This window comes from Salvelinus alpinus, chromosome 3 (genome assembly GCF_045679555.1).
Source record: "Salvelinus alpinus chromosome 3, SLU_Salpinus.1, whole genome shotgun sequence".
In the NCBI taxonomy this organism is placed as follows: domain Eukaryota; kingdom Metazoa; phylum Chordata; class Actinopteri; order Salmoniformes; family Salmonidae; genus Salvelinus; species Salvelinus alpinus.
The window spans coordinates 28,430,055-28,451,617 of NC_092088.1; the positions used below are offsets into that span (position 1 = coordinate 28,430,055).

The following is a 21,563-nucleotide window of genomic DNA, read 5'->3' on the forward strand; positions in this document are numbered from 1 at the left end:
GGCGCTATAGGAGGACAGGCTCATTGTAATGGCAGAAATGGATTAAATGGAACGGAGTCAAACTAGTTGTTTCCATGTGTTTGATGTGTTGGTACCATTCCATAGATTTCATTCCAGCCGTTACAATCAGCCTGTCCTCCTACCAGCCTCCTCTGATATACAGGGTCAGTTCCAGTACCCTATTTACAATGTGCAGGGATACTGGATCGATAGAGGTAGATATGTATAGGGGTAAGGTGACTAGGCATCAGGATATATGATAAACAGAGTAGCAGCAGCGTATATGCTGATTGTATGTATGGGTGTGTGTGTGTAGAGTCAGTATAAATGTACTGTACGGTGTATGCATATTGTGTGTGTGTGAGCAAATTAGTGAGTGTTTGTATGTGTGTTGGAGTGTCAGTGTGCATAAGTGTGTAGGGCCCTGTGAGTTTGCATAAAGACAATAAGAAAAAAGTCTGTGTAGTCATTTTGTTTGCTATTTAGTTAGCAGTCTTATTGGATGGGGATAGAGGTGGTTTAGGAGCCTGTTGGTGTCAGACTTTATGTACCGGTACCACTTGCCGTGCGGAAGCAAAGAGAATAGTCTATGGCTTGGGTGGTTGGTATCTTTTGGGGGGTTTATGTCATTGGGTGAAATATTGTGCTGGACTTCACGCCTCGCTGCCATAAAGTGCAATTGATTTAATGACACATTTAATTGCTTTTAGTCAAACTTTAATAGGTATTTCAATTTGAATTATCCTTTTTTTAATGGCATGTAATTCCCAGTGTGCTTTATCTTTCAGTTCATTCACTGCCTCATCTAGGTGTCCAGTTGTGCTTATTATTAAACCTAAGTAATTGTAATGTGTACAGTACTCGATGGGGCGGTTTCGCGGACACAGATTAAGCCTAATCCTAGACTAAATTGCACTTTAAAACTAGACTAACTGAAATGGTATGCAGAATAATCGACAAAGTCTGCAATGCTATATGTGAATTGGAAGACAATTACTTCAAGTTATTTGATGCTACTGCCCAAGCCAACTACAAGGTAGAGTTCTATGAATATGGGAACTTCCCTGGAGTCATTGGCTGTATAGATGGATGTCATATTCCCATCAAGTATCCCTTTTTAACAGATGCTGAGAAGTACAGGAATCGTAAAAACTGGTTCTCAATGAATATACAAAGGGTGTGCACTCCCAATGTTCTCCAACATTGTTGCACGTTGGTAAGGTGCAACTCATGACTCAAGGATTTTCCAAAACTCCTCTTTGTATGCTCAGCTTGAAGGAGGACAACATAGTGGAAACATACTTGGTGACAGTGGGTATGCACAGACCAACCTCTTGTTCACCCTTTATCTTCCTGCAATAGGACCTGAGCAACAACGGTCCAACCAAGCTCATATCCACACCAGAGGTGTATTGGAGCACATGTTTATTGTATGGAAGAGTCGTTTCCAGTGTCTCAGAAACACATTTCAACCAAGAAGATGCTGCATTGTCATAATTGCAACAGCAATGCTTCACAATTACCTCAAACAGCATGGCTGCCCAGATCTTCGCAATGAAAATGAGGATGACCCAGATGTTCCCATGGTTGAGGCAGACAATGATAGAAATGGACTAGCCTGCAGAGATGCTTTTGCTATGCAGCACTTCTCACAACAACGATAGCTCAAGTGATTGAAGCAAATAATAGCCATGGATTGTTAACAAAGAGGTTTGATTGAAGCAAACAATAGCCATGGATTGGTAACAAAGAGGTTTTTAATTCACAAATGGAAATATTGTGACCCCGAACTGGTGCTGGTTTGAGAAGAACGTTGGTACTGCCGCTGCTTTGTGTTTCCCTCCTCCTTCATAGCCAACTCAACAGGAAGGATTTACATCCATGCTCTTCTTATAAATACATTAGTTTGCGCTCATGAAATTCCATGGCCAGTTTCTCATGCGTGCTTAGCCTCTGTCTTTATCCTCCGGCCTGGGTTAGCGCACAATGTTCCCTCATGGCTGCTGCAGATGTAGCAGGCGGACCTTCATCCTGTCTTATCCCCTCCAAGCTAAGGTGATCATTTGCCTTTCGAAAATGATTACATTGCTTCATTAGAGAACATTATTTCTTCAAGACTTGAGTTCATGACATACATTTTTATAATGGGAGTGCAAGAGATGACTGACAATATTGCATATTCCCTGCAGTCTGGGGATGGCACATGTTGACAGAATGTGTCCTACTAAATGAGGATTGGAACAGTCCCCAATCTGAACTGTGTGGTGGTTAATTTCTTTACTATCAAATGAGGAGAGACAAACTTATCACACAAGTCAGAGCTTTACTTAAACTAAATCTTTATTAGTGAGAGCTTAGCAATAGCGATGGCTGGTCGACGAATCACCCTCAGATGATTCGTTGAGAGCCCCGAGACAAAAGTACAAAGGTTTTTCTATAGCTAAGATACACCCCTTTCAACCTACATGACGAACAACAGATATATAGAATGGGTCACAAGGTTAAGATCTGTATGAAAGATACCTATAATTCACAGCAGACTATATCTGCTGTAAAAACAGTCATCTTTGTGTACAGACCAAGGTCTGGCCCTGGGGTCATCTCTCCCTGGTACCATATAGAACAGAAACATTAACTCATGCTCTGGAATGCGGTCTCTTTAGGTTTTATCACCCAAAAGACAATGTAAATCCTCAGTAGAACACACACACAATAGTTATAGGAATACTCTATTCTGTTGCATAAAACAACCATTTGATGCAATAAAAGTATTATAACATAATCTTGCAATTTTCCACCATAACTGTCCAAATGGTCATCATCGGGGATACCATCCAGGGGTTGCTGGCTATCAATGATCCCGGTCAACAAGTCCCCCAGCTCATCTGTCTCTGGTCTTACTGGGGTCTGCCACCAGTTTTGTTCAGCAGTCTTATGGCTTGGTCGTAGAAGCCTTTTGGTCTTGGACTTGGCACTCCGGTACCGCTTGCCCTGTGGTAGCAGAGAAAACAGTATCACTTGGGTGACTGGAGTCTTTGACAATTTTTTGTGCTTTCCTCTGACACCGCCTCGTATATAGGTCCTGGATGGCAGGAAGCTTGGCCCCAATTGGTGTACTGGGCCATACGCACTACCCTGTAGCGCCTTACTGTCAGATGCCGAGCAGTTGCCATACCAGGCGGTGATGCAACCGGTCAGGATGCTCTCTATGGTGCAGCTGTAAAACTTTTTGAGGATCTGGGGACCAATGTCAAATCTTTTCAGTCTCCTGAGGGGAAAAGGTATTGTCGTGGCCTCTTCACAACTGTCTTGGTGTGTTTGGACCATGATAGTTTGTTGGTGATGTGGACACCAAGGTACTTGAAACTCTCGACCCGCTCCACTACAGCCCCGTCGATGTGAATGGGGGGCTAGTCGGCCCGCCTTTTCCTGTAGTCAACGATCAGCTCCTTTGACTTGCTCACATTGAGGGAGAGGTTGTTGTCCTGGAACCACACTGCTAGGTCTCTGACCATCTCCCTTTAGGCTGTCTCATCGTTGTCAGTGATCAGGTCTACCACTGTTGTGTCATCAGCAAACTTAATGATGGTGTTGGAGTCATGTTTGGCCACGCAGTCATGGGTGAACAGGGAGTACAGGAGGGGACTGAGCACACACCCCTGATAGGCCCCAGTGTTGAGGATCAGCGTGGCAGATGCGCTGTTGCCTACCCTTACTACCTGGGGCGGCCCGTCAGGAAGTCCAGGATCCAATTGCAGAGGGAGGTGTTTAGTCCCAGGGTCCTTAGCTTAGTGATGAGCTTTGTGGGCACTATGGTGTTGAACGCTGAGCTGTAGTCAATGAACAGCATTCTCACACAGGTGTTCTGTTTGTCCAGGTGGGAAAGGGCAGTGTGGATTGCGATTGAGTCATCTGTGGATCTGTTGGGGCGGTATGCAAATTGGAGTGGGTCTAGGGTATCCGGGATTATGCTGTTGATGTGAGCCATGACCAGCCTTTCAAAGCACTTCATGGCTACCGACGTGAGTGCTATGGGGCTGTAATCATTTAGGCAGGTTACCTTCGCTTTCTTGGGCACAGGGACTATGGTGGTCTGCTTGAACCATGTAGGTATTACAGACTTGGTCAGGGAGAGGTTGAAAATGTCCGTAAAGACACTTGCCAGTTGGTCTGCGCATGCTTTGAGTACACATCCTGGTAATCCGTTTGGCCCCGCGGCTTTGTGAATGTTGACCTCTTTAAAGGTCTTGCTCACATCGGCTACCAAGAGCGTTTTCACACAGTCGTCCGGATCAGCTGGTGCTCTCAGGCAAGCTTCAGTGTTGCTTGCCTCGAAGCGAGCATAAAAGGCATTTAGCTTGTCTGGTAGGCTCGCGTCACTGGGCAGCTCATGGCTGGGTTTCCCTTTGTAGTCCATAATAGTTTTCAAGCCCTGCCACATCCGACGAGCGTCAGAGCTGGTGTAGTAGGATTCAATCTTAATCCTGTATTGACGCTTTGCCTGTTTGATGGTTCGTCTGAGGGCGTAGCAGGATTTTTTATAAATGTCCGGATTAGTGTCCAGCTTTAGCCTTTAGCTTGATGCGGATGTTGCCTGTAATCCATGGCTTCTGGTTGGGATATGTACGTACGGTCACGTCGTTGATGCACTTATTGATGAAGCCGATGACTGAGGTGATATATTCCTCAATGCCATTGGATGAATCCCGGAACATATTCCAGTCTGTGCTAGCAAAACAGTTCTGTAGCATAGCTTCTGCGTCATCTGACCACATCCGTATTGAGAGAGTCACTGGTACTGCTTGTAAGCAGGAATCAGGAGGAAAGAATTATGGTCAGATTTGCCAAATGGAGGGCGAGGGAGAGCATTGGATGCGTCTCTGTTTGTGAAGTAAAGGTCATCTAGTTTTTTCTCCCCTAGTTGCACATGGAAAATCCCGACAGCTCTATATTATCTGTGTCGTCGTTCAGCCACGACACGGTGAAACATTAGATATTACAGTTTTTAATGACCCGTTGGTAGGATAATCTTGATCGTAGATCATCCATTTTGTTTTCCAATGATTTCACGTTGACCAATAGAACAGATGGCAGTGGGGGTTTACTCACTTGCCTACAAATTCTCAGAAGGCAGCCCGACCTCCATCCCCTTTTTCTCTGTCGTTTCTTTACGCAAATGACAGGGGTTTGGGCCCGTTCCTGAGAAAGCAGTACAGTATATCCTTCGTGTTGGACTTGTTAAAAAAAAATCTTTGTCCAGTTTGAAGTGAGTAATATTTTTTCTGATGTCCAGAAGTTATTTTCGGTCATAAGAGACGGTAGCAGCACCATTATGTACAAAATAAGTTACAAACAACGAACAAACTAGAACAGTTGGTTAGAAGCATGTAAAACGGCAACCATCCCCTCTGGTGCCATTCTTTCATGGGGCTCGTCTGGTACAAATGGTAGTCCAGGCATTATTTTTCTTGTTTTCTGTTGATGAATCATGCTGTTTTTCTCAATAATTTTGTGGTTTTACACAATTCGCTTTCATGTGTTTTTTTTCAAAGTCACATAAATTCTTTGAATGTCTTCCTTTACCTCTGTCCATTTTTTGGTTTAGGTGACTTGCTCCAATTCCACACAATGCTTATGTTTAAGTGTCCCTGGTTTTTGAAGCATCCTCAGGTCAGCACCTAGTACACATCGTTAATCTATTTAGGATTCACAAAGATTAACTTTACCTTAGTCTGGGGCTACCTAGTCTAGACCTAATTAATCTGAAGTTAAGCAACATTTTAGAAAGCCAATTTTTTAAATCTGGATTAATTGAAGTATAATTAGCCTAGCCCTGATTTTAAATTAAACTCAGTACGCAAAACCACACCTATATGTTTGGTACCAGTTGAGAACTTTGGTCTAATTCCCTGAGATCTGGATCTTCTCTGGAAAATCAGTATTTTGGTATTTTTAGGTTTACTACCAGGGCCAAGGTCAGGCAGTACTGCTCTAGAAGGTCCAGGCTCTGCTCTAGGCCATGTGCTGTGGGTAACAGCAGGCACAGGTCATCTGCGAAGAGAAGGTATTTAACCTCTGAATTGTGCAGACTAACACCAGTGGCTGAGGATTTTTCTAGAAAAGTGGCCAATTAGTTTATGTAAATATTGTAGAGCACAGGGCTGACTGAGATTGCAACCCTGGCGATGGACCCGCTCCTGGTTAAATAATTCTGTTATTTTCTTGCCCATTTTGATGCTGCACCTATTGATTTAATTATGTAATATGTTTTACCCCCCACACCACTTTCAATAACCTCTCTCTTTCTGGGGGATTTGGTTGGACCTAGTTTTACAATCTTCTCTACATACCACAGTCATAAACTCAGCAAAAAAAGAAACGTTCTCTCACTGTCAACTGCTTTTATTTTCAGCAAACTTAACATGTGTAAATATTTGTATGAACATGACAAGATTCAACAACTGAGACATAAACTGAACAAGTTCCACAGACATGTGACTAACAGAAATTGAATAATGTGTCCCTGAACAAAGGGGGGGTCAAAATCAAAAGTAACAGTCAGTATCTGGTGTCGCCACCAGCTGCATTAAGTACTGCAGTGCATCTCCTCCTCATGGACTACACCAGATGTGCCAGTTCTTGCTGTGAGATGTTACCCCACTCTTCCACCAAGGCACCTGCAAGTTCCCGGACATTTCTGGGGGGAATAGCCCTCACCCTCCGATCCAACAGGTCCCAGACGTGCTCAATGGGATTGAGATTGCCTGCAATGACAACAAGCTCAGTCCGATGATGCTGTGACACACCGCCCCAGACCATGAGGGACCCTCCACGTCCAAATTGATCCCGCTCCAGAGTACAGGCCTTGGTGTAACGCTCATTCCTTCGACGATAAACGAGAATCCGACCATCCCCCCTGGTGAGACAAAACCACGACTCGTCAGTGAAGAGCACTTTTTGCCAGTCCTGTCTGGTCCAGCGACGGTTAGTTTGTGCCCATAGGCAATGTTGTTGCCGGTGATGTCTGGTGATGACCTGCCTTACAACAGGCATACAAGCCCTCAGTCCAGCCTCTCTCAGACTATTGCGGACAGTCTGAGCACTGGTGGAGGGATTGTGCATTCCTGGTGTAACTCGGGCAGTTGTTGTTGCCATCCTGTACCTGTCCAGCAGTTGTGATGTTCGGATGTACCGATCCTGTGCAGGTGTTGTTACACGTGGTCTGCCACTGCGAGGACAATCAGCTGTTCGTCCTGTCTCCCTGTAGCGCTGTCTTAGGCGTCTCACAGTACGGACATTGCAATTTATTGCCCTGGCCACATCTGCAGTCCTCATGTCTCCTTGCAGCATGCCTAAGGCACGTTAATGCAGATGAGTAGGGACCCTGGGCATCTTTCTTTTGGTGTTTTTCAGAGTCAGTAGACTTTAGTGTCCTAAGTTTTCATAACTGTGACCATAATTGGTCCACCCACACAGACAGCGTTGTGAAGAAGGCGCAGCAGCGCCTCTTCAACCTCAGGAGGCTGAAGAAATTCGGCTTGTCACCAAAAGCACTCACAAACTTCTACAGATGCACAATCGAGAGCATCCTGTCGGGCTGTATCACCGCCTGGTACGGCAACTGCTCCGCCCACAACCGTAAGGCTCTCCAGAGGGTAGTGAGGTCTGCAGAACGCATCACCAGGGGCAAACTACCTGCCCTCCAGGACACCTACACCACCCGATGTCACAGGAAGGCCATAAAGATCATCAAGGACAACAACCACCCAAGCCACTGCCTGTTCACCCCGCTATCATCCAGAAGGCGAGGTCAGTACAGGTGCATCAAAGCAGGGACCGAGAGACTGAAAAACAGCTTCTATCTCAAGGCCATCAGACTGTTAAACAGCCACCACTAACATTTAGCGGCCGCTGCCAACATACTGACTCAACTCCAGCCACTTTAAAAATGGGAATTGATGGAAATTATGTAAAAATGTACCACTAGCCACTTTAAGCAATGCCACTTAATACAATGTTTACATACCCTACATTACCCATCTCTTATGTATATATACTGTACTCTATATCATCTACTGCATCTTGCCATCTTTATGCAATACATGTACCACTAGCCACTTTAAACTATGCCACTTTATGTTTACATACCCTACAGTACTCATCTCATACGTATATACCGCACTCTATACCATCTACTGCATCTGCCATGCCGTTCTGTACCACCACTCATTCATATATCTTTATGTACATATTCTTTATCCCTTTACACTTGTGTGTGTGTGTAAGGTAGTAGTGTGGAATTGTTAGGTTAGATTACTGTTGGTTATTACTGCATTGTCGGAACTAGAAGCACAAGCATTTCGCTACACTCGCATTAACATCTGCTAACCATGTGTATGTGACTAATAAAATTTGATTTGATTTGATTTGAATTGCCTACCGTCTGTAAGCCGTTAGTGTCTTAACGATTGTTCCACAGGTGCATGTTCATTAATTGTTTATGGTTCATTGAACAAGCATGGGAAACAGTGTTTAAACCCTTTACAATGAAGATCTGTGAAGTTTTTGGGATTTTTACGAATTATCTTTGAAAGACAGGGTCCTGAAAACGTGACGTTTCTTTTTTTGCTGAGTTTAGTTCTCATAAGGTTCTCCAACTGTCCAACTAATTAATCGTTTTCGTCACAATTTGATGTACACTGTAACATGGTTTTATTGTATTATTTCAAATCATTGGTATTTCATTGACTTATTATTTTTGTTGTGTCAAAAAAGTAATAATTTGTATCAATTTCACAAGTTTCTGTTCAAAAAGTAAGTGCTTCCGGCAAGACGTTTATTTTGAAATTCAGGGGAAAAAACGTTGACGCCAGGTCCCACGGTAATCTCGCGTAGACTGGAACACGGCTTAAATAAAGGAAGTAGCGAGGTGGGTAGTTTACTTCATTCATGAACATTGACATGTTGTCGGTAGTTATTAATATTACGAATATCTATTAAATAATATGTTAATGGTCTTTAAAAAATGCCTGCAGTTTACATTTCATCTAAATCGCACACAATTTGAAACATCGGGGATGGGCTAACGTTAATGCTTGGCTAGCTAGCTAGCTCGCACTGGGAAACAAAACAGTCAAGACAGGCAACGACATCGTTACTAACGTTAGCTAGCGTAGATACTAGCTAGCTAGTAATGTTCGCTAGCTAGCTTTGCCTGAATTTGCTTTGAGAACCCAGTTATTTTCACCTGTCCGTGTGGTTCTTGTTTGTCAAACTGACAGTCTGTTGTTGTCTTTCCTTGACACTGACAGCTGGCATATTCAAAATAGTTATGTTGATTTATGAGCATGGAGGCACTTTAACGATGTTAGCCGACTGTCTGTCCAAATTAGTCAGCTAGCTAGCTAATTACCATGAGTTAGTTAATCGGGGCCATCGTCTTGGTCTGCTCATTTTAAGTTTACTAGCTAGCTACCTATATGGCAGTAAAGTAATGACACAAGCAAAAGGCTCAGGCCATGTTCAGTTTGAGCTTTTTGCAGGTCACAGGTGCTTTGGTTAAATTGAGCTTAACCGTAGGGTGCTTTATTGTAAAATACGTTGGCATAACTATAACGTTTCACAATCAAAATAGTGTGACACATAACTCCCCCTTGTTGACACTAAGTAGCTTTGTAGTTGGTTATTATATTTGGGAGACCTTAAACAACTTTGCTAGCTACTAATTTGAAGTAGCTAACTTGGTCCAGTGTTGTTCAGCCAAGCAACTGTTATAAACTTAAGTATACCGTGTCAATCTTTCAAACAGTCAATTCCCTATCAGTGTCACTCACAATGTGGTCATATTTATGTCCTTCTCTCAGATGGAGAACTTGCATCTCTCACAGGGATAGTGCAGTCTCCCGTGCTGTCAAAGGATGCCGCTCATCGCCAGGAACACAAAGAACTCTGGGACACGGACTGCCTCTGTAACTTGCAACCCAGCCGGTTGCTGGGTGTTCAGAAGACGAGAGAAAAGATGCCCGTTGTCTTCATTGTCTGTGCCAGATAGTAGAGAGAAGCAGTGCATCTAACCTCTGTGTTTGACGAACTCCCAAACCACAACGCCTTTAAAACCTAAACACAACACACACAAAAACAACCAAATAAACTATGAACTTTCTTACAGCCCTCGTGACGTTCGAGAACCTCCATGAGGTCCGTAGGTTGTGTCACTGGGGCCCAGTGATAGCCCTGACGGTCATCGCCGTGTGCTCCTCCATGGCCATATTAGACTCCATTATCTGGTACTGGCCATTGGACACCACGGGAGGGAGCTTCAACTTCATCATGCTCATCAACTGGTCCGTGCTCATTCTCTACAACTACTTCAACGCCATGTTCGTGGGCCCTGGTTACACCCCCCTTGGCTGGAAACCAGTAAGGAGCTAAGCTGAGAAATACATCTTTATTAACCCATTATACAGAGACAAGGGAAACTGATAATTTTGCTGCTACACAACAATGTGTGAAATTGTGTTGTAGAGCAGAGTGGTCACTTAGCCTTATACCCTGGTCCTCCTGGAGAGCCAATTGGGTGCAGGCAGGCGTTTGTTCCAGCCCAGCACTAGGCCCTGATTGGTTCAATCCGGAGTGTTGGTGTTGGGTTAGAACAAAAGCCTGCTCATCCTGTGGGACCAAGGTAGGGATGGGCACGGTTAATTGAATATCCGAACGGACATTAGTGTTATATTATTTGAGTGACTGTTCATTTTTGGAGAGAACATTTTAACAATGAAAAGCTTTGTCTCAATTAAATCATTATTGTGACATTTTTACCTACAAGGATATACCATGACTTTTGACATTTTTAGTTTAATAAAATGACAAACTTTTGAATGTAGTTTTTATAGCGGTGCGTTGAGCTACCGCTGCGCATTTATCCCTCCAGGCTGCCTTGACATCGGTCTTGACATATTTCCCCCACTTCAAATAGCATTACAGGCACTCACCTAATGGACTTTCCATTATACCCGACAAAGACAACCTTTTTGTAACAGAAACAGTTTTATCATGGTGAAAATCTAACTTATTTTTTCGCTGTTGCTTTTAGCTAAACTACCGGAGAAAAGCAGCATATCCCGTTTACCTCTGTCATGTTTATTTGCGTCATTCTGATTGGTCTAGAGCCAATAGCATTTAAAAAATAAATACAATTTGTCTATCCGGATATCCGATAGAGTAGAAATTGAATGGATCAGGCCATTGACGTGTGTTTTTTCCTCTTAAACAGGAGAAGGAAGAAGACACCAAGTACCTTCAGTTCTGCAGAATGTGCCAAGGCTACAAGGCCCCGAGATCCCACCATTGCCGCAAGTGCAACAGGTAGACTTGGCAACCCTGACTCTGTCTTGTCACTGCTACAAATGTGCTCTAGTTGTGCTTCTTTATAGCGTAATCTTACTTTTTTCCCCAGGCAAGTCTCCAATTGACTTGAATGAATGATTTACTTGAACATTTTATTTGCCCACACTTAGCTCACCTATAATTCGGTCCCAAAATGATTGAATAGCACATGTTGGGCTTTAAAGCAAAAGGGTTTATTCACTTGGAAGCAAACTGGACTAAACAGGGAAGGACTAACTGGATCTTGGCCAATAAGTTGCAAAACAGTTTGCTACGGTTTGCTACGGTGTGCACTAATGAATAAACAGTATAGTTTAAGCCAATTTACTGAAATGTATGCACCCATCCATTAGTTCTTTATCTCTTAGTAGATGTCTAAGCCTGAGCTCTACTAACTCACTCCACATCGACGGGTCAGTAGTGGAGAAGGTGGAAAGTTTTAAGTTCCTCGGTGTACACATCACGGACAAACTGAATTGGTCCACCCACACAGACAGCGTTGTGAAGAAGGCGCAGCAGCGCCTCTTCAACCTCAGGAGGCTGAAGAAATTCGGCTTGTCACCAAAAGCACTCACAAACTTCTACAGATGCACAATCGAGAGCATCCTGTCGGGCTGTATCACCGCCTGGTACGGCAACTGCTCCGCCCACAACCGTAAGGCTCTCCAGAGGGTAGTGAGGTCTGCAGAACGCATCACCGGGGGCAAACTACCTGCCCTCCAGGACACCTACACCACCCGATGTCACAGGAAGGCCATAAAGATCATCAAGGACAACAACCACCCAAGCCACTGCCTGTTCACCCCGCTATCATCCAGAAGGCGAGGTCAGTACAGGTGCATCAAAGCAGGGACCGAGAGACTGAAAAACAGCTTCTATCTCAAGGCCATCAGACTGTTAAACAGCCACCACTAACATTTAGCGGCCGCTGCCAACATACTGACTCAACTCCAGCCACTTTAAAAATGGGAATTGATGGAAATTATGTAAAAATGTACCACTAGCCACTTTAAACAATGCCACTTAATATAATGTTTACATACCCTACATTACCCATCTCATATGTATATACTGTACTCTATATCATCTACTGCATCTTGCCATCTTTATGTAATACATGTACCACTAGCCACTTTAAACTATGCCACTTTATGTTTACATACCCTACAGTACTCATCTCATATGTATATACCGTACTCTATACCATCTACTGCATCTTGCCATGCCGTTCTGTACCACCACTCATTCATATATCTTTATGTACATATTCTTTATCCCTTTACACTTGTGTGTGTGTATAAGGTAGTAGTTGTGGAATTGTTAGGTTAGATTACTTGTTGGTTATTACTGCATTGTCGGAACTAGAAGCACAAGCATTTCGCTACACTCGCATTAACATCTGCTAACCATGTGTATGTGACTAATAAAATTTGATTTGATTTGATTTAAATATGGGGTGTGCTCAGCTGGGTGAAACAAAGGAGATTGCAGTTAGAGATTAACCACATAGAATGGATGCTGGTTTTTACTACTCATACTTTCTACCAATGCTACGATTCATAATAAGGAAATTGTCTGCTCTGTAACGTCACATTTCTTCCTGCCAGTGCCATCAGCATGTCAATCATTCAAGCCTGTGATTCACAATGCTGATATTCCTCCCCTTCCTCTTTTTCTTCTGCCTTTCTCCTCTTCCTTTTCGCCTCCGTCCCTTCTTTAAGATCCACAATGAAAATACGTCTGACTTTATTGTTTTTAATCCTCAATTACTTTTAATGTGTGTGTTGTTGTATTCACATGGCTGAGACAAGTTCATATGCTTTTTAAAATTGATAAATCATTTCATTCATTTATTCATCCTCAGGTGTGTGATGAAGATGGATCACCACTGCCCGTGGATCAACAACTGCTGCGGCCACCAGAACCACGCCTACTTCACCAGTTTCCTGCTGTTGGCGCCTCTCGGCTGCTCGCACGCCGCTTTCATCTTTATCATGACCATGTACACACAGCTCTACGAGCGGGTGAGGAGTCAGTGACACACTTGCATTTGACCTCTTATCAATTCATCATTGTAGGCTGGTTTCCCAGACCCATAACCTCACATTCATGCCAACCCGAACCATACTGTTTCGTTTGGATATATTACAGTACTTTTTATGCTTCCAGCAACTATGGTGGATATGTAACCAGGCCAGCACAGTACACTTTGGTTCAGTTTGATTTGACTCAGTAGTGGGAAAAGGGTATCAGATTAAGCCTACTCCTGGACTGAAAAGCATGCTCAATGGAGATTCTAAATTGATAGTGCATTTTCGTCAAGTAGTCTTTGGGTCCTAGAAAAGCTCAATATAAATGCATTCTTATTAATTGTTATTATAGATATCCTTTGGCTGGAGTACCGTGAAGATCGACATGAGCGCCGTCAGACGGTTTCAACCCATCATGCCGTTCAGCGTACCCGCCTTCGCTGCCACTCTCTTTGCCTTAGGGCTGGCACTGGGCACCACCATAGCCGTTGGCATGTTGTTCTTCATACAGGTAACATGCACATTGGGGGTAATAGAATACTGATGGTAATAGTGTGCCCATTGTCCATATTCAGCTATTTTCCAGGTGCAGGGTAGACTCATATGAATGTCTAGTGGATTCACCTCTAGTAGATGACACTGTATACTTGAGTGTGTATTTAATTAAAGACATTCTCCGGAACTTTGGCGACTACTAAGTAAAAAAAAAAAAAAACTTTACTGTCTTACCTCAATTAGCCACGAAATCCCTAGAAAATCCCTAGTTTTTCTGGAAGCTATGCTGTGCCATTTCCCCTACATTTGCCCCCGCGTGGGCCAGCCCCCTAGAAATTTAAGTTCTAGCCAATGAGCTTCAGCCCCTCGCCGTTTGAGTGACAGCTAGCAAGATGCATACACAGCAGAAATCGGGAGAGCGCGAAGCCGTGATGCACATATCTGCACATGTGAAGTAGTAGCAATTTTCGGTGACCACTTTTGGCTCGTGAGCGCTACTTTCAGAGCTGCTGGCTAAAAACTATACAAAATCTCTTTAAGAGATGATGGTAGTACTTTTGGTAGGTATTACACAGTAGTAACTGAGAGTTTCCCATGTTTCTCTCACATAATTCCTACCAAACCTTTTTTCTTCTCTCCACCCAAGATGAAAGTCATCCTTCGAAACAAGACCTCCATTGAGGCCTGGATCGAGGAAAAGGTGAGTGTTTGTCATGGAATAAGCAGTTTGATTAGGTTTTGTACAACCACTATACAACCTTACCTTGTTTGAAAATTACAACCTCATTACTCTTCGTCTCCTTATTCTTCTGGATATGTTTTTTTTTCACCTGCTAGGCCATAACCTTCATGATCACTGGTGCTAGTGTGTTTGTCAACAGCCGTGCCACTGTTGTCCAAAGGGCAGGATAATCCAGTAGATCTCAGCTAATCTAATAGACTAGACATCAGTGTTATTCTAGTGGCCTCTTAGCCTGTCAAGGACTTAGTACAGAAGAACTTAGCTAATGTGACACTAGGATTTTAAGATGGTAGGTAAACCCTAAGACAAACATTGGAGCCAGAAAGAACCATGTGAACTCTTTCACTCTCTTTCTGTGTGTGTGTCTCATTATCAATTACTTTATTTATCTTACTCTTTTGCTCTCCCTCACTCTTTTTCACTCTGTCTCACTCCCTTTCTCTCATCTCTTTCTCTCTTACTTTTTAATGTATTTTTCTCTCACTCTGTCATTCTCACTCACTCACTAAATGTTTCTCTCTCTCATGCTTTCACTCGTTCCTGCCTCGTTTCTCTTTTTCCCATTCCATCTCCTCCATCCTCAGGCCAAAGACAGAATTCAGTACTACCAAACGGGGGAAGAGTTTGTCTTCCCCTACGACCTGGGCCGGCGCTGGGAGAACTTCAAACAGGTGTTCACCTGGTCAGGGAGCCCAGAGGGCGACGGCATCCAGTGGCCCATCCACGCCAAGTGTCACCAGCACACCTTAACCGTAAGCGATAATGATGTTGATGTAATATTGTCAATTAGCATTAGCAGACATTTTTATCCAAAGTTGACTTGCATTCAGTTATGCTATTATATGCATTTTTAAAGCGAACACTAGGTTTGTATTGTCATGTTGTTATGATGATGTAAAATGGAATCCAATGTGACTGACAGTCAGTTGTGTGTGTAAATAGACATCAAAACTATGAAATAACACATATGGAATCATGTAGTAACCAAAAAAGTGTTAAGCAAATCAAAATATATTTTATATTTGAGACTCTTCATAGTAGCCACCCTTTGCCTTGATGACAGCTTTGCACACTGACTTGTTGGAAAGGTGGCATCCTATGATGTTGCCATGTTGAAAGTCACCGAGCTCTTCAGTAAGGTCATTCTACTGCCAATGTTTGGCTATGGAGATTGCCTGGCTGTGTGCTCGATTTTATACACCTATCAGCAATGGGTGTGGCTGAAATAAATATAGATAGATAGATATAATAGATTTTGTTGTTGTAAGTATGTGTGGTCCATCTGGTAATGAAATCCACCATTCTGGTATGGCTAGCGCCATGCTCCAACCCAACTGAACCATCGGAACATGGGTTGTCACACTTAACAGACTTGAGATGTTTGGCATTTTCAATGATAAACCATTCTCTTGTGTTTGTTTGCTTTCTAGATTGAGCAACTGAAACAAAAAGCTGACAAGCGGGTGAGAAGTGTAAGTAGCTGACATGTTCCTGTTCAGACAGCAATGGGTAGCATTGGTTCAAAGACACCTCGTATGTATTGATGGATGGTGAAATATTTGCAACCTCATCTACTTAGGTGAGTGTTTGTTTGCAGTGTCTTCAGTATTCCAGACAATATGTTAGTCTATTTTCCCATTAATTCGGGAAAACATGTGTATGTACAGTGCATTCGGAAAGTATTCAGACCCCTTCCCTTTTCCCACATTTTGTTACGTTACAGCCTTATTCTAAAATGGATTAAATTCATGTTTTTCCTCATCAATCTAAACACGTTACCCCATAATGACAAAGTGAAAACAGGTTTTTAGAACATTTTTCAAATGTATAAAAACATATATTAAAAAACGTATTTACATAACTATTCAGACCCTTTGCTATGAGACTCAAAATTGAGCTCAGGTGCATCTTGTTTCCATTGATCATCCCTGAGATGTTTTTACAACTTGATTGGAGTCTACCTGTGGGAAATTCAATTGATTGGACATAATTTGGAAAGGCACACACCCGTCTATATAAGGTCCCACAGTTGACAGTGCATGTCAGATCAAAAACCAAGTCATGAGGTCGACGGAATTGTCCGTAGAGCTCTGAGACAGGATTGTGTCGAGGCACAGATCTGGGGAAGGGTACCAAAACATTTCTACAGCATTGAAGGTCCCCAAGAAGTTTGGAACCATCAAGACTCTTCCTAGAGCTGGCCGCCCAGCCAAACTGAGCAATCGGAGGAGAAGGCCCTTGGTCAGGGAGGTGACCAAGAACCCGATGGTCACTCTGACAGAGCTTCAGAGTTCCTCTGTGGAGATGAGAGAAACGTTCAGAAGGACAACCATCTCTGCAGCACTCCACCAATCAGGCCTTTATGGTGGAGTGGCCAGACGGAAGCAAAAGACACATGACAAACGTTTCGGGTAGCCTTCCACAAGCTTCCCACAATAAGTTGGGTGAATTTTGGCCCATTCCTTCTGACAGAGCTGGTGTAACTGAGTCAGGTTTTTAGGCCTCCTTGCTCGCACACGCTTTTTCAGTTCTGCCCACACATTTTCTATAGGATTGAGGTCAGGGCTTTGTGATGGCCACTCCAATACCTTGACTTTGTTGTCCTTAAGCCATTTTGCCACAGATTTGGAAGTATGCTTGGGGTCATTGTCCATTTGGAAGAACCATTTGCGACCAAGCTTTAACTTCCTGACTGATGTCTTGAGATGTTGCTTCAATATATCCACGTAATTTTCCTCCCTCATGATGCCATCTATTTTGTGAAGTGCACCAGTCCCTCCTGCAGCAAAGCACCCCCACAACATGATGCTGCCACCAACGTGCTTCACGGTCGGGATGGTGTTCTTCGGCTTGCAAGTCTCCCCCATTTCCTTCCAAACATAATGATGGTCATTATGGCCAAACAGTTCTATTTTTGTTTCATCAGACCAAAGGACATTTCTCCAAAAAGTACGATCTTTGTCCCTATGTACAGTTGCAAACCGTAGTCTGGCATTTTTATGGGGGTTTTGGAGCAGTGGCTTCTTCCTTGCTGAGTGGCCTTTCAAGTTATGTCGGTATAGGACTCGTTTTACTGTGTATATAGATACTTTTGTGCCTGTTATCTTCAGCACTTTTCGCACCAAAGTACGTTCATCTCTAGGAGACAGAACGCGTCTCCTTCCTGAGCGGTATGACGGCTGCGTGGTCCCATGGTGTTTATGCTTGCATACTATTATTTGTACAGATGAATGTGGTACCTTCAGGCATTTTGGAAATTGCTCCCAAGAATGAACCAGACTTGTGGAGGTCTACAACTTTTTTTCTGAGGTCTTGGCTGATTTCTTTTGATTTTCCTATGATGTTAAGCAAAGAGGCACTGAGTTTGAAGGTAGGCCTTGAAATACATCCACAGGTACACCTCCAATTGACTCAAATTATGTCTATTAGCCTATCAGAAGCTTCTAAAGCCATGACGTCATTGTCTGGAATTTTCCAAGCTGTCTAAAGGCACAGTCAACTTAGTGTATGTAAACTTCTGACCCACTGGAATTGTGATACAGTGAATTATAATTGAAATAATCTGTCTGTAAACAATTGTTGGAAAAATTACTTGTGTCATGCACAAAGTAGATGTCCTGACCGACTTGCCAAAACTATAGTTTGTTAACAAGACATTTGTGGAGTGGTTGAAAAACGAGTTTTAATGACTTCAACCTAAGTGTATGTAAACTTCCGACTTCAACTGTAAATGTAATATTTCTGTAGATTAAAAAAATATATATAAATTGTCAGAAATGTCTAAAAACCGGTTTTTGCTTTGTCATTATGTGGTATTGTGTGTGGATTGATGAGGGATTTTTTCCCCCAATCCATTTTAGAATAAGGCAGTAACGTAGCAAAATGTGGAAAAGGGGAAGGGGTCTGAATAATTTCCCGAATGCACTGTACCTTCCAAACGCCGACTACATTGGCATCCCTTTCTGAAGCCACGTCTGCATCATATTTCTTTACAAATATGTCGCTATAATCCACTTTTAAATGTTGAAGTTCTGATGTTATGGTCATGATGGTATATTAACCATATTATATCCTGTGGCTCGGCCAGCAGATTCAGTATCGGGTAGTGGAGGACTACAACGGAGCCTGCTGCCCACTGAGCAAGGGCCTCAACACCTTCTTCAGGACTCCCTGCACCGAGGAGCCCCGCATCGGCCTCCACAAGGGGGAGACCATCCTTGCCACCCGGGGGACCAAGTGAGTTTCTTTTGAGAACTAATCTGCTAGCTTTTGGGGGGGGGATCAGTCTGCAGACTTTTGGGGGGGGGAACCAATCTTCAGGTTTAAGGCAACCAATCTGCAAGTTTATGGCTGGAAACTATCTGCAGTTTGTTTGTGGGGAATGTATTTTCAGGCTTTGGTGGTTCCAATTGAGGCGAACCACTAAAGTGAACTCCATCACCTCCATGGTGATACACACGTCTCTTCTGATTGGGGAAAACCAGTCTGATAGTTACCGTAGTCATGGTATTACTCATTGCCATAGCGATAGTACCATTTGGAAAAGTCCTGAGTGCCTCAATAGAGAAGAGAAATGGCAATATTCTATGCCTTTGGGGTTATTAGCCTGTCCCTATAATTTAGTTATTTTTGAAGTTGGTTCTTACAGTCTCCATTTGCTGCCAGGTATTATGTTTTGGCTATTCCGAGCTTCTTTTTTCAGCTGAGTGCTTTCCCACATGCCTGCCAGGTTGTCAGTTGGTAAATGACTGTACCTGAATGGCCGGATAATGTCAGAGAATGAATTGATTTCTCCAAATTTTCAGAGAATTTCAGAACCATGAATTATTTTCTGTGTTTCTTCAGATGGTGGATGTATGGGGACAAAGTGTTGGATGACGAGCAGACTAAAGGTATGGCTCCGAAACATGGAAGAATGCCAGGTTTTACTCAAAGCTTTCTCACCTGTGCACATTTTTCAGCCATTTTGCAGAAGAGAATGGAAACTTCCCAACAGAGCTGTTACATAGTAATCTTGATTATCTCCCACTTTTTAATGTGTGTGGTTCTATGTTTGCCTTTTCTGGATTTATCTTCCAGAGAGAGAAAAAATAGAGCAAAGATGCAAGTGAATGATGTGAATCTGGCCCTCCCAACACTGCAGAATTACAATAATTACCTTTACTGTATATTTCTAACGTGATCTTTTTGGTTCTTCCTTCAGCTGGAGTTCGCCTGCGGGGTTGGTTTCCCCGCCGGTGTGTAGAAAAGTGCCATTACGACACAGCAGTGACTAGTGCAATGACCAGTGAGACCAGCAGTGAGGAGAAGAAAGTTAAATAAGTTATGACATTAAGATTTGCCACAGAGCAGGGAGTGGTATGACGCTCAATTCCTGGAGGTCTGCAGTGTCTTTTGTCTTTCTCCTTGGTAATATATAATACTATATGCCACTAAACAGATTATTTTAATTCATGCGAAGTACAGTGAGTAATGTGTGATGTGTATGTGATCCCTGTGGGAAATGAACCCACTACCCTGGTGTTGCTAGCGCCATGCCCTTACCAACTGAGCCGCCGAGGTCTTTGTGTGTCTTTCAATGGGTGAATCTTAATTGTATTTTTGCGCTCTGTGCTTTGAAAACTATTGAGACTCACCCCCCAGTCACTGATCAACTGAGGAGTTCACACACCCGGGATGTGTTTTAATAGTCAAATGACTTGGCAAAGTGACTTTCACCCTTCGTCTGTACTGATCTGGAAACGTAGGATCAATGAGAGCAATATGGTGAATGCTTCTGGACTGTTTCATTCGCCTGTCAAAATCACATCAGTGCAGATAAGGAGAGGAAGCCACTTTAGCTTATTGAAATACATCCCTGCTTTCCCAGGTCAAAATCAGATACTAGTTACAAGAACACATGTTCATTTTAGCAGACACTATAATCCAGAGCGATTTACAGGAGCAGTTAGGGTCAAGTGCATTGCTCAAGGGCACCGACAGTTTTCACCTATTCAGCTCCGTGATTCAAACCAGCAACCAGCAACCAGACTGGCCCAACGCTCTGAACCGCCAGGCTACCTGCAGCCCTGCAAACCTGCATACGCCCCTGGCCTCCAGGAGTTTAGTTTGATACCGCTGCCATAGAAAGAGACAACTATAGTCTTAAACAATAGGGATTTCATTTGTTTAGGAGTTGAGCCTTTTACTTGAATCCGCTGTTTTATCATTTTTCCTGATGTCCTTTGCCCGATTATACAATTATGCAAATTCCTCTGCCCAGCTTTAACCCAGGGCTTCGTCATGCAATTTCTTCTCTGTATTCTTTGTACAGCCAAAAGAAAATGCTAACTTTTATTTCAATTTTTGGAATTGTTCTTATTATTTTTGTAAAACACTGTCACCCTCAAAGTGAATTAAAAAAATTAAACTTGTCCTTCCCTATAACAGCAGAGTGTCAGTTATCTTTGTATTTCACACTCCATCACGAATGACCTTTGACTTTATTGTGTGAAACTGTTAATTTTAGGATATATTTACTGCTGTGTCGCTTAATGTCTTGGGCCGAAGTGATGCAAACCTTCAGGGCCCCTAATAACAAAGCGTCTCAGCACAGATGTAGTATCAGGACCCCTCTGTCCGTATAATCTTATACATTATAGTTTGAAAGACTGATCCTAGATCAAGATGTACTTTATTGTCCATTCATTTACAGGTAATCGAAATGTGTCTTTAGGCTCACAACCTAACCTTTAGGACACACGTATACCCGAAGGGGCTGGAAGCAATGAGCCAGCCTTATTGCAGGGCCCTTGAAGAAAATCTGCATTGCTTGCTGTTTGAGGTTTTAGGCTGGGTTTCTGTATAAGCATTTAGTGACATCTGCTGATGTAAAAAGGGCTTTATAAATACATTTAGGGGTTAAGTGTCTT

General features: G+C 43.0%; 1 protein-coding gene across 2 annotated transcripts; it reads left to right on the forward strand.

The window, feature by feature from the left end:
• The first annotated feature begins 8,558 nt into the window (after window positions 1-8,558).
• On the forward strand, window positions 8,559-21,080 carry zdhhc6 (zinc finger DHHC-type palmitoyltransferase 6). Of its 2 annotated transcripts, none has more exons than XM_071392432.1 (11): window positions 8,559-8,929; window positions 9,864-10,419; window positions 11,273-11,364; window positions 13,250-13,409; window positions 13,768-13,926; window positions 14,557-14,610; window positions 15,237-15,404; window positions 16,083-16,124; window positions 18,740-18,888; window positions 19,498-19,544; window positions 19,856-21,080. In XM_071392432.1, the coding sequence occupies exons 2-11, from the start codon at window positions 10,153-10,155 to the stop codon at window positions 19,972-19,974; spliced, it is 1,257 nt and encodes a 418-aa protein (XP_071248533.1). In that variant the 5' UTR covers window positions 8,559-8,929; window positions 9,864-10,152; the 3' UTR covers window positions 19,975-21,080. The 2 variants fall into 2 exon arrangements, with proteins under 2 accessions (XP_071248533.1, XP_071248534.1); XM_071392433.1 differs by having other exon boundaries at window positions 18,743-18,888.
• The last annotated feature ends 483 nt before the right edge of the window (window positions 21,081-21,563 follow it).